At 55.3% G+C, this 12589-nt stretch overlaps 1 protein-coding gene across 1 annotated transcript; it reads right to left on the bottom strand.

Annotated features, from left to right (window-relative positions):
* Positions 1-6867: 6867 nt before the first annotated feature.
* VOLCADRAFT_96531 (uncharacterized protein) lies at positions 6868-12589 on the bottom strand (the record flags this gene model as incomplete). The annotated part of the gene is made up of 12 exons (XM_002955559.1): positions 6868-6952; positions 8171-8200; positions 8652-8899; positions 9250-9331; positions 9557-9568; positions 9925-10035; positions 10418-10494; positions 10835-10999; positions 11257-11350; positions 11694-11828; positions 11992-12095; positions 12440-12589. The coding sequence occupies 12 exons, from the start codon at positions 12587-12589 to the stop codon at positions 6868-6870; spliced, it is 1293 nt and encodes a 430-aa protein (XP_002955605.1).

Here is a 12589-nt window from a genome sequence, read left to right as displayed (position 1 = left end):
AGCAGCCGCCAGGAAGGGGCCCCGCGCCAGATGCAGTAACTTCTTCAGCTCTCTTACACACCGGAAGTCCAAGCCCCTGCAGATGTTGATCCAGCAGTTACACACGGAGACGGTGCCCGTGCGGTATATGTTGCTGGTAGCGCTTGTGGTGTACGGTTGGCTACAGGTAGGGAATCTGGTTTGGGGGGCTGGCAAGGAATGTGGTGTGTGGTGTGTGGTGTGTGTGAGCATCGGGTTGGGCCAGGTCGGAATTGTTGTGGTTGTTTAGGGTTTTTGTGACCATTCACTTAGGGTTTTGTGAATTTTCACGTAGATTTCACAAAGATCACATCGATGCCACGCCGTCTGGTCCCGACGCTGTCACTCCGTTGCTGTAGAAATAGTAGTTCTGTGCTCCTGTCTCCCTTAACCGTATTCTCGTGGCTCTGCCGACTCTGACGTGCTGGCTGACCGTGCTTAGAATGGTAGAGACGGAAAGCGAGGAGACCAACTGCCAAGGGCCCTTACACTGCAGAATGGTGGTGATGATGATGGCGATGATGGTGATGGTAATGGTAGCGGTAGGAGATTCAGGAGCTGTGACGACACCTTTCTTGTTTCTTCCTCTTCGTTTACAGCCTGATACTTCTCCTCTATCATACGGACCTGAGCTCATTTGTTTCTGCCTTGGCGTTTGCCCTTCGCCCGGGGCCGCCTGACCGCGGGCCTGCGGCCCCGACGCCGTCCACACAGGAGGTGAGTCCATCCAACAAGACCGAAGCCAGTGGCGGCAGCAGTGGCGGCGGCTGCGGCGGCGGCAATGGAAGCAGCAGTGGTGGCGGCAGTGGCGGTGGCAGTGGTGGCGGCAGTGGCGGTGGCAGCAGTGGCGGCAATGGTGGCGGCAGCAGTGGCGGTGGCAGTAGCGGTGGCAGTGGTGGCGGCAGTGGTGGCAGCAGTGGCGGCGGCAATGGTGGCGGCAGTGGCGGTGGCAGTAGCGGTGGCAGTGGCGGCGGCAGTGGTGGCAGCAGTGGCGGCGGCGATGGTGGCGGCAGTGGCGGCGCTAATGGTGGCGGCAGTGGCGGCGGCAATGGTGGCGGCAGTGGCGGCACCGCTGGCGGCAGCAGTGGCGGGGACAGTGGTGGCGGCAGTGGCGGCACCGCTGGCGGCAGCAGTGGCGGGGACAGTGGTGGCGGCAGTGGTGGCACCGCTGGCGGCAGCAGTGGCGGGGACAGTGGTGGCGGTAGCAATGGCGGCGACAATGACGGCAGCCACGTTAACAGCCTCGGCAGCGGCAGCGGGAAATTAGCCACGGCATCCCACCCTGGGGCCGCTCGCCGTCAGCTGCACGCGTTGCGGCAGTCCGGCGCTCGCAAGATCATCAACCCTCGGACACTGCTGGACAAGATGCTCAAGGTGGTGATGTGTATGTGTGTGTGGGGGGGAAGGTTCCGATCAATCAAGCGGGTCGCCAGCTTGGTGCGGGATGTTGGAGTGGTAGGCGTTAGGTGCTCCTGCCTCGGTATTGTGGCGGTGTACTGACATCGCATGAAGTGGGGTCCGACATCGTCCATATTGCTCAAACATCCCATGACCGATTAAGAGACGCCATAACAGCCGCAACGGCCGTATACGGCCATCGAACCGGCCGCCAGAACCACCCCAGCCTCAGCAGCCCAAATGCTGCTAGAATACAAAGATGGTTTGCATCACATGTGCATTACTCAGACCCCTGGAGGCTAAGGCCTTGCATGCCGGTCTATCTGCTTGGCGTGACGTTAGGATATGCTTTCTATCTGTCTACTTGTCTGTCTACATGCCTTCTATCTGTCTACTTGTCTGTCTACATGCTTTCTATCTGTCTACATACGCGCGTGTCGCCTCTGCACGTCTCGTCTCTATTCTCTGTACATCTCCCCCTGGCGTCATGCTGACCGCTGGGAGGGCCTTATCATCGTATGAAATCCTGCATGACAATGTACAGGATTACAGCAACCTGCGTGACTCGACCATTCCGGCTCTTGCGACTACTTTCCAGGAGGCTGTGTGGGAGTGTGTGGGTCTCCCCGGGAGCGATGATACCATTGAGAAAGAGGTGAGAGCGAACCTGCCGATAACATGGAAGAGGAGGAGGAGGAGGATTGTGGTGGTGGTGGTGGTGGTGGTGGTGGTGGTGGTGAGGAAGCTGGTGGTGAGGTTGGCGATAATGATCACGGCGGAACCTTGTGATGGCACATGAACTTGCATTGCATGACGCAAGCTAAAACTTCTAGGCATGACCTGACCTCAACAAGCATGGCGACCTCGCATTGTGAGATCAGGCACGTGGCGCTCAGGCGCGTTGAGCTCAGGCGAACGGGGGAGGACGACGACAACGTCCGCAATCGACCCCACGACAATGACTAAGGACCGTCCATGGTTCCCCCCACCCCGGCTTGTACGGATGTCGACCCCACTTGGGTGGAACTTGGAACTTGTAACATTCTGCATCATCTTGCCTAACCACCTACCTGGCAACGCGATAGGACATGATCTGGCCCCACTATTCAATCCATTTACCCTGGCAACTACTGGGCTCCTCTTGCCGCTGCCTGACACATGCTGGAACGTATACGGTCCCACCGCAACTCTATCGTTCCCTTTGGTCGTTAGTATCCTTCATCACTTGTTTCGTTTGAAGTGCGAGGTAGGATGGTGCTTATAGGCGATCTGGCAGCCCTTGAGCCCTCGGCTCGTATTAGGGTGGTTTGCAGGTACGGGGAACGCACCCACGACCATGTAACAACAACAACAACAACAACATGCACTCCAGCCCACTCCACCCCATTTTTACTTGTTGCTTATGCCTAGCTGGCAGTGTTCTCTTTCTTGCCTTATTACTTGCATGCCACTCACAACCGTCACGGTTAACGGCACGGTGCCGTTTACCATCCTCGGTCGTCGCATTCCACACGCTTTGTGTCTCTGCGTATGTATGTCTCCCTTGCGTCTGTCCACTCGCCGCCGCCACCGTGTACCGTCCCCCGGTCGTCGCACCGACACAGATGCTCGCGAGCATCTTCACGCATGAGGTGGACCGGCAAATCGCCTGGGACGCGCTGGACGGCGACAAGGACGGTGTGTGGGGGGGGGTGGGGGAGGGAGGGGGCGGAATGGAGGGGGGAATAGAGGGGCCGCACATACATGCAAGCAAGCGTGGGGTCCATTTTGGGGCTGCATGGGGGGTCCGTGGATGCGGGTAGGGAGGACAGGATTCCCTGGTGCCGGCCCGGTGCCAATCGGCTCGGAGCTCCCCCCGTTATTGCTCGCCATGCTCCCGAGTTAAACCTATCGAGGACTCCGAACCTATCGACCGCCTCTTGACGTAGACCTGAAGCAATTTAATTTCCACCGTATTTTGAGGTACTTATTACATTTCAATCTATCTATTTGACTTACACAGCCCTACGGCCACCCAGGCCCGCCTAACTAGCTCGTTTAGCGTCGTTTTGACAGTTGCGCCCGGTGGCATGCCAATGTACGGCGCTAATGTACGGTGTGTTGTTTTGACCTCGTGCGTGTGTACACGTGACCTTGGACGCGGCAGGTGTATTGACTCTCCAGGATGTGAAGTCCGCGGTGATGAAGTACCTGGAGCATCAACGCTCGATGATGTTGACTGTACGAGCTGTACGACGGTTGACGTCATCGCTGCAGGTCATCCTGATGGCCATTGTCAACGGTGAGCCGGCGGCATTCTACATCGTACGGCACAGGTTAAGATGAACGAGAGTGCGCGTCGGCAAACCCAACGGCGTGGCCTGTGCAAAAAGCTTTCAGCAGAATGCTAGTCCATAATCAGCTGAACGCATTGCCGGTTGTAAAACCAAAAAATACTAGTACTATATTTTTTATGTAAATATCCATAAAGTATGTATATTGTTACAGGGTGGTTAACTTCGCCAGCGGCCCCCTTTCCCGGGGCAGTCCCTGCTCTCCCCTGCTAGAGGGGCACCCTAATCCGTCACCCCATCCGACTTCAGAATGTATTCGTTGGGTTCGGCAACTCACCACCAGCATCAAACCAAATCTAGCGGATCAACGGCGCATCAACTTAGTTCCTTGTCAGCTCGCAAGTTGATATTATCACGTCCTACATCGTCCATATGATGGGGGGCCACCTCCCATTTCAACACTCCTCAAACACCCGAGAAGCCGGCAGGCGGATTTGAACCCGGTATGTATGTATGTACGTATTGTGTTACGCATCCAGGGGCTCAAGAGGACTATATCTTCTCCCCTTCCTGCAACTGTGACTGCTGCTCCTCCCGGCCTCCTCACCCACCCACCCACATCCCACCCACCCGCATATCTGCACGCACCAGGCATCTTCCTGGTGCCGGTCTACTTGTCCATTCTGGATGTGGCGAGGTTCTTCTCCAGCGGCGGCGGCTCCAAGACCTCCCTGGACATATTCTCCGTGTACGTGCTGGTGGTGTCGCTCATATTCAGCGAGCAAATCAAGTGAGGAAAATGAGGTGGTTTATCCTCGAATGAGACTCTCTTACAAAGGATCGATGCAGATATATTTATGCGCCACCTCCGGAAACGGAAAAGCTGGAAAAAGCAAGGATGCGAATGGAGCAATGCTAAAAAAACAGATGTCGACGGTGGTGGGGCATGGCAGGAGAATTGAAATGAAAAGGGGCTCTTTTTTTTTAAACCGTAATGGCGCCCGATCGTGAAGTGGCGACGTGATAGGTGCGAATTGGTGGGCTAGGGTGGGCGGCGTAAAGACGGAACGAGAGGAAAAGAAGTAAGAAAAAATGGCGAGGGAGTATCAACCGTCAAAAAACGGCATAAATGGTAGAAGACCAGAGCAAGAGCGCGTAACGAAATATTCTCACTTATCGGACCTGATGCCAGATGCCTTCCCGCCTGCCTGCCTTCCTGCAATGCCTGCCGCCTTCCGCTTCGCTGCCTTCTTCCAACCTAACCGCCCGCCGGCCCGCCGAGCAGGAGCATGTTGCAGGGGTTCGTACTGATCCTGACACAGCAGCCGTTCGACGTGGGGGAAGGTAAAGTGTGGCTAGGGGAACGGGTACGGCAGATGCAACGGCTAAAACCCAGATCCGTTACGATTACACGTATCCTACCTAGCAATGCAGCTCCCTTAATTCCCTTTCAGGAGGTTGGACCAAAAAACCTAATCGTCAACGAAATTTCCATGCTTGCACACATCTATCTACCTCACCAATATCTGTGCATGATGTCCGCAGAGCTCATGCTCGAGGATGCCAATGGATTGAAGACCGGCGGCGTCGTGCAGGTGCGTCTATGAGGATGTACGAAAGTGCCGTACTGTCCTGCGTAATCAAAGCTGCTCATCCCCTCATGTGTGGCCCGAATATCCATGCTGACCGGGACACAGGCATAAATCTAGCGTGTTCCTGTTCGCTTGGTTCCAACTTACATGGAATCAACATTCACTATATATATAGTCCATGGTGGAACACAGCAAAGGCGTAACCCGGGATTTTCAGATAGGCCTTGCGTCGTTACGTTGCCCCCCTCTTAGCGATGGACATCCTGGGCCTTTGTAACGTGCTCAGGAGCCATGCGACCTCTTACATTCTGCATTGGTCTATCTAATATATCATGATAAAGCTTTTCGCTATATCTGCCGGTTAACAGATCTGGCAACCCATCGTTTACAAACTAATGCCGTGTGGACACGTCTCGATACCATTGTAACACAGCAAAGGAGTAACCCGGAATGCTCAAATAGGCCTTCCGTCATTACGGATCGCCTCCCAGCTTTGACGAAGCCCCCCGCACTCGTGCGGCACGTATAACTTATAACTTGTACATCTTCAGTTCAACGCCGTACATGTGTCATCGCCTCCCTGTCTTGCCGACACGCCCAACTGCCCAACTGCCCAACCAGGACTTTGACCTCTTCTTCCTGCGCTTGTACGGAGATTTGGTAATCCTGCCACTTGATAAGTTATCTTCCGGCCGCATCACGAACATCCACCGGTGAGATCATCAGCCTCAGGGCGCCACCAGGATGCTGACCGGGCCCAATCAATCAATTAATAATAACAATACCGCCACGACATCCACTGCATCATCGACAGCTGCCGATAGGATGTAGCCCCACCACTGGCATCCCCGCGGCTATAGCATGTATGGGTATCTCGATCTGGAGCGCTGTTACTGCTGCAGCTGCTGCTGGGTCTTTATTTTGCGACTGGCCTAGCCTTCAACCACGAACCTCGACCCGCATCTAACATAACATAATAACATAGACAAGATCGACCCAGATTGTGCAGTAATTTCTTACGCGGCAATAGAGGACCCGCTCCACTGGGCGACAGCGTCACATACAGGCTGCTTCGTCTGACGCACATTCACCCGCTGTCCGGGCCTCGGGGGTCGCCGTACACAGGTCGGACTGGAAGATCGAGCAAAACTATTTCACCGTTGACGCCTCCACTCCGCCGTCCGTTCTGGAGGAGATGCAACAGGCCGCCATGGACGTTATCACACGTACGAAGAGCGAGTACGACGAGATGTACAGCTTCCTGGCGGTGTACCACGGCTTTGAGCGGCCCAACAAGGTCACCATCCGCACGCTCCATAGGTGAGTTGGCGGCGCGGATGAATGCGAAATGACCCGTGGTTCCTCAGTAGGGCGTTATGTTGCGCCCAAGTCCCGCACCTCAAGCTCCTATGTCCTGGCTCCTGTCGCTCGCTCCTACCTCCGGCTTAACCTACCTACCCGACCCAGACCGCAAATGGTGGAAGGGTAATAAAAATAATAAAGTCCGACCGGGCCGGTGGGGTCGCAGATACAAGTTTAATGGGTCGGTCGGTCCGGAGCGCATCTCCTTCGCACGACACGGCATTTTAACTGCCGTACGGGAGGTTTTTCACAAGCACGGCATCGAGTTTACGGAGATGCCGACGGACCTGCCGCCGCCGCCGCCGCCGCCTGCGGCGGAGTACGGCGGCCTCGGGGTGCAGCCGTGGCCTGCATCAGGTGCTGAGGCGGCGCTGGGACTTGGGGCACTTGGACCGCTTGGGCCGCTTGGACGATGACCGACGGAGGCAGTCGCCGCAGTGGAAGCGGGGGCTCGCTTCACGAATCTATTTCAATAATAATTGGGGGTCTTCAGCCTTCCCTTTCCTCGCGGTTTGACTGTCTAATTGCCTTGAGTTGTCTCATCTGGGTGATTGTCTAATTTGAATATTAGTCTCTAGTGCAGTGCACGGCCAGTAGCTGGCCCGATGGCTCTCCTCTTCGTGAGGCTGGAGCCCCACCACTGTAACAACCACACACACACACGAAAAAAGGCGCTTGAGGCCTGGCTGGCTGAAGTTTGGACCTTCCGCCTTTTCACCTCGCAGCACAGCCGGTAGCAGTATCTAGGCCCGGGCCCCGCTGCGCCACTCCGGGCTGGAGGTTCCTAGCCAGGCAAACTATCAGGATATGCCCATGTCCCCCGAGGAAAGACATGATGTGAGCATGGGCATTTTCCGTGAGAAGGAACGCAGCCAAGTAGGGCTATGTTGTTTCTTATATGTAATCTTGCTAGAAGGCGGTCGCGGAGTCACCCACTCACTTTATTTCTTAATGAGTTAAGTTTTTCACTCAGGCAGTGCTGCGTGGAAATCGTTTGTCGACAACTTCACGGATAACCCGAAAGTTGATGTTGTTACAGGGTGGTTAAGCTTCACCAGTGGCCTCCTTCCCGAGGCAGTTCCCTGCTCTCCCCTGCTAGAGGGGCACCCTAATCCATTCACCCCATCCGACATCAGAATGTACTCTTTAAGTTTGGCAACTCACCACCGGCATCCAACCAAATCTAGCGGATCAACGGCGCGTCAACTTAGTTCCTGGTCAGCTCGCAAGTTGTTTGACCGGCGCACTCAAAAGAGATTAGGAGAGGTAAAGTAAGCAGGCGCGTTGAGGTTGAGCGATTGAGCGATTGAGCGAGCCTTCTTCGTCGGAATTTATGTATGAGCGGACTTACGTATGATTTAGGAGAGTGCCAAATCCCGGGCAGTCCCAGACCGTTGATTCTTGGCTTAGGGTTATGTTGGTGGCCCCCGGGGATAATCGGTGGATAGTGTGGATAATCGATTATTAGGGGCCAAGGCCCGGCCGAACCCTTAAAAGGGTTTCGGTTTTCTTGAGTAGTTGCCTTACCGCTTAGGGGTCGCACAGACGGAGGGGTACCTGCAGGCAGGAAAGTTGTGCTTGCTTCCGTGGGAGGGGGCGAGCCTGCTTGTTTGTACGAATGTTTGTACGAATCTGGAATCGTAGTCTGCCCGGGATCATGTTGCCTGCCGCTTGGCCCGCACCAAATCCTCGGATGGTGGAAATCTCGGATGGTGGAAGCTTCTATGCTTTTCCTAAATTGATCATAGTACCAAAAATCTGTAATTGCTAGTTTTGTATGTTGAGGAGGATGCGTTCGGCTTATGGATCCCAAGCTTAGCTTCATGTGCCGTTACAGTGCATTCAGATTTAGATGCGCCATTCCTGGCCGGAATCAAGGGAACCCTGTCATACAAAGGCAAGTACGGATGCAACAGCCTCGTAAAGAACTTAAAAATGGTTCAAGTCGACTTGCCATATCTATCCTAACACGCGCAATAGCTATGACCAGTGTCGTCACGCCTCGCACCTCACCGCGACATGAGCGAGGGGGACGTCCGTCGCGAATCGGCGGGGGATCTTGGCGGCATGGTTGCAATATGCACGGCAGCCCACCAGCTTCCGAAAGGCCGTGTACGGCACACCAACAACCCAACGACTCAACGTTGTCAACCCAACGAAGCCAACCGCTGCTCCAGGCCAGTGCGCCCGTGGCATGCATATGCCCTGTTTTAAGGCAACCTGTACAGACACAACGAGCTGCTCTAGTTTCAAGCCCTGAAACATGGAATGTTGCCATCACTATGCGCATACGTTACGTAGGTGTACAAGCCCCTACCAGGCTATGTAGGCTTGGCAAATCATTTTTCAGCCACGGATGCAAAAATATGGCTTCCGATGCCGGCTAGTTCCCCAGCGGTACGTGCCCCTGCCCGCGCTGTGCAGACCCCCCACAGCGGACCCCGCCAGGCAGGGCGGCCACCCTCAACGGGAGGTGCCCCCTCCCGTCACTTCAAATGGCTATTCATCTCGACGGACTCTCCTCCTCCTCCACCACCAAGGGCGCCGACTGCCCTCTCCTCGCAGCAGCGTTGCCATGTCGCGGCGTGAATCATCTCTGCTCAAACCTTGTACTCGGTGGTATCCTCGCTGGTATAGAGCACACGGAAGGGAATGCCGTACCACTCGATGTTGTTGTCCTTCGCGTACCTGTCGTAAAAAGGATGGGATGGGAGGATGGCACATTTTGACCTTGGCCGATATGCGCATGGAATGTATTTTTTGTGCAGTCCGTTGCAGCTGGGGAGGGGACATGGCATTGCACAGCTTGCAGGCAACCAGGCCTGCGGTGCTTCTGCTCCTCCAGCGTTCTCCAGTAGCCAGATGAGGTGCGTCCAACGCACTGACTCAAGAGATGAGGTGCGTTGGACGCACCTCATCTGACTACTGAGGTGCGTCCAAACACAACCCAAGTGTGGTATGATCAGAGGGATGTCTTATGAAAATACGAGGGAAGTTTAGAACTGATAATTTATTATTTTTTGCACCTGGCCGCCACCTTGCTCAGGCTCAGGCGAGCACACGCGGCTAGGGTCAGGTTGTCTGGTACCGCCATCCCAATCCAAGGATTCAAGAACTCGTGAATCTCTTGTTGGGATGAGGGGCGGTGCTGCTACCCAAACGTTCTCCACATGAGATTCAGGACGGCGCCCAGGCCCTCCTGCTGCCCCAACCAGCGTCTCCCGTCGCCGGGTCGCCACTTACTCGGCGCCGCTCTCAAGAGCCAGCCAGCCAGTACTCACCCTCGCAAGTTCATGGAGTGCTTGGAGGTGATGTGGTCCAGGTAGCCTTCGAAGGTGTCCCAGGCGCCGCGAATCAGGTAGTGGTGGTTCATGGTGGCGAACTTGCGGAGGCTGCGAAGTACGGCGGCCCAGGGGATGGCAAGGGAACACGGTGATAAGACAGGTCCGGGCGGATGGTCGGGATGATAAGAGTATCCCAAAACTCAACCTAACGTGTATTTCTGTAAAATAACAAGAGGAAAACTGAAATTAGAGTTTTATTCTAAAGTGTGTTTTATGAGTGGCGAAAGTCACTGCTCGCTACGGATGGTTTGGTTCTCCTATAGGGGGTGACTTTCCCCTGAAGTTACAAGTTACAAGTTCCGCACACAAGTGCGGGTGTGTCCGTAAAAGCCGGGGGGGCCATGGACGTTGTATTGGTATTGATGCGGGTACGCGGGAGGTCATCCTAAATGCGGTCGCGACGGGTGTTGCGTCCCATCTCTCCACTCACACAAAGAAGCGGTTCTCGTCCTCATCCTTCACCACGCGCTTCTGCACATCCTGGACGAAGTTCAGGAAGTCCTCCTCCTATGAAGTGAGGAATAAGAGGGGTATCGAGGCGCGGGGAGCGGTGCGTGGCATCGGGGTATCGCAGATAAGACTGGAGGAGCAGTGGCACACAGCGGACTGACCGAGGGCTGGAGCGGCCTGGTGAGCAACGGCACCTCAATACAAGTGTTTAGTGTCAACTGAAACGAATGCCGTTTAAACTGAAAAACCAATCTTTGACAAGCGAGGGACAACCGAATATATTCCGCCACGGACTACGGATGAAACGCACTGCTTGGCTTTTTGTGACTCAACAGGCCGCGGGAAGGATTAGAAGCGCGACGCGCAGCCGGGAAACCTTTCAGAAATGAAAGGATACCTGTGATGGCATGATGTGGAAGCGGATGGCAAAGTGGGCGGTCTCCTCGCGGGGGTCAAATTCCTCGATCTCGCGACCACGGCGGCGGCGGCGCTCCAGGTCCTTGGCGGCGGCAGCACGGGCGGCGGTGGCGGCCTTCTCACCCTCGCGATCCGCGCGGTACTCCTGTTCAGGGGAAATATAGGGGGAAGGCAGCGATTGTGGACAACACAGTGCCATCGCACGCGATGAGGCGAAGGAACGGTAGCGGACGGACACGTGCCGCAGGCAAGACGCAGCAGGGCATGTGCAAGACTGCAATCGAGGGAATGGCCGCCGATACCGCCTGGCAGATAACAAACCTACTGGTGTAGGCAAGAGAGTCTAGGAGGATTTGATCTAACCGATCACTGTAAAATCCCGCACACGACGTGCATACTTACCCGCTTCTCATCTCCGAGAGCCTCCAACGGGAACATCTCCACCAGGATGTCGTTGTCATCCACCCAGTTGTGGAAGTCCTTGAACGCGGTGGACCTGATAGATATGAAAGCGAGGGGCAACATCGTCATAAAAGTTGGGCCATTTCTGAAAAGCAAAACAGTTTGCTGTCCGTCGGGATAGTGCTGCAGAGCTGCAGTTTGCTGTCCGAATAAATTTCCAGAGAGATTTCTTCTGCCAGTACACTAAACGAAGGCTGGCACCGCGACGCAGCTCTCGGTCTCGCGCAAAAAAGACGGGATTGTCGCGCACTGCACCCCCTATGAATTTACCCAATAGGCTCACTTTCTTAAGCATAAAAGCTACCATGCCCTCCGTCAAAGCACCCAAATTTCCTTTTTCCGCACCGAGAAACATAAAAACATCTTTTCTTACTCACTCGCAATGATCCATCAGGTCGCCGACTGTGTCCCACTCCGTGTAGCTGCAGAACATGACGTTGTCGTCCATGTCCTTGGTCTTCTGGTAGAAGCTCAGGCCCTTGACATCGCGCAACACCTTGTCGTGGCGATCCCTGCGACGCGAGGGAGTGTCAAATCCGGTCAAGGTCTGGCTCCCTACTCATGTTCCCCCAGGCATAAACCCCTGGGCACAAGCTCCTTAGGCACGCATGCTTCCACCAGAAGCACTCCCTGCATATTCGTCCCGTCGTCGTACTACTGCGTACTGCTACTCACAGTTCCTCAATGAAGCGGTCGTGCAGTGTCGGGGGCACCTCGTACTTGATCAGCAGGTACGCGGGGCGGTTCTCCATGCCCTCGCCTCCACGGCGCATCAGCCACTAATGATGACGCATGGAAGGCGCGGCAGCAGGGAAATGTTGTGCATATCCATGGCGGATCAGGGCAGCAGAGGATAAGAGCAGTATGAGCGCTACGGCTCAACAGCAGCAGGAGCAGGCGCAGCTTTGACAGTCGCCTTACAACTCTGTCTGGAAATATGATCCAGTGGAATAGATCGCCACACACCAGCCAACAACAACCTAACCCCAAACACAACCCCAAAACCCAAACCCTAGCTTAGTTAGGCTACCGCCGATCAATCAATCACGTATGTTATCTTGCTCGGTCCTTGTGTTCTTCAGTCATCAGCTCTGCACGGCTGGGGACGGTGGCTACTCTTTACCTCAATTGCCTTGAGGCTGCTCGTGGTGGTGCCGCCCGCCGTGCGGTGCAGGGATGAGGCGGCAGGTGAGCGGTAGGCGCTCGCACCCACACACAGCAGCAGCAGCAGCGGCGCTGCGACCAGCAGCGGGACACGTCGACTGGGCGACAT

This window comes from Volvox carteri (genome assembly GCF_000143455.1).
Source record: "Volvox carteri f. nagariensis unplaced genomic scaffold VOLCAscaffold_53, whole genome shotgun sequence".
Classification (NCBI taxonomy): domain Eukaryota; kingdom Viridiplantae; phylum Chlorophyta; class Chlorophyceae; order Chlamydomonadales; family Volvocaceae; genus Volvox; species Volvox carteri.
The sequence above is the reverse complement of the archived record's forward strand: the minus strand, read 5'-3'. Positions and strand labels throughout refer to the sequence as shown.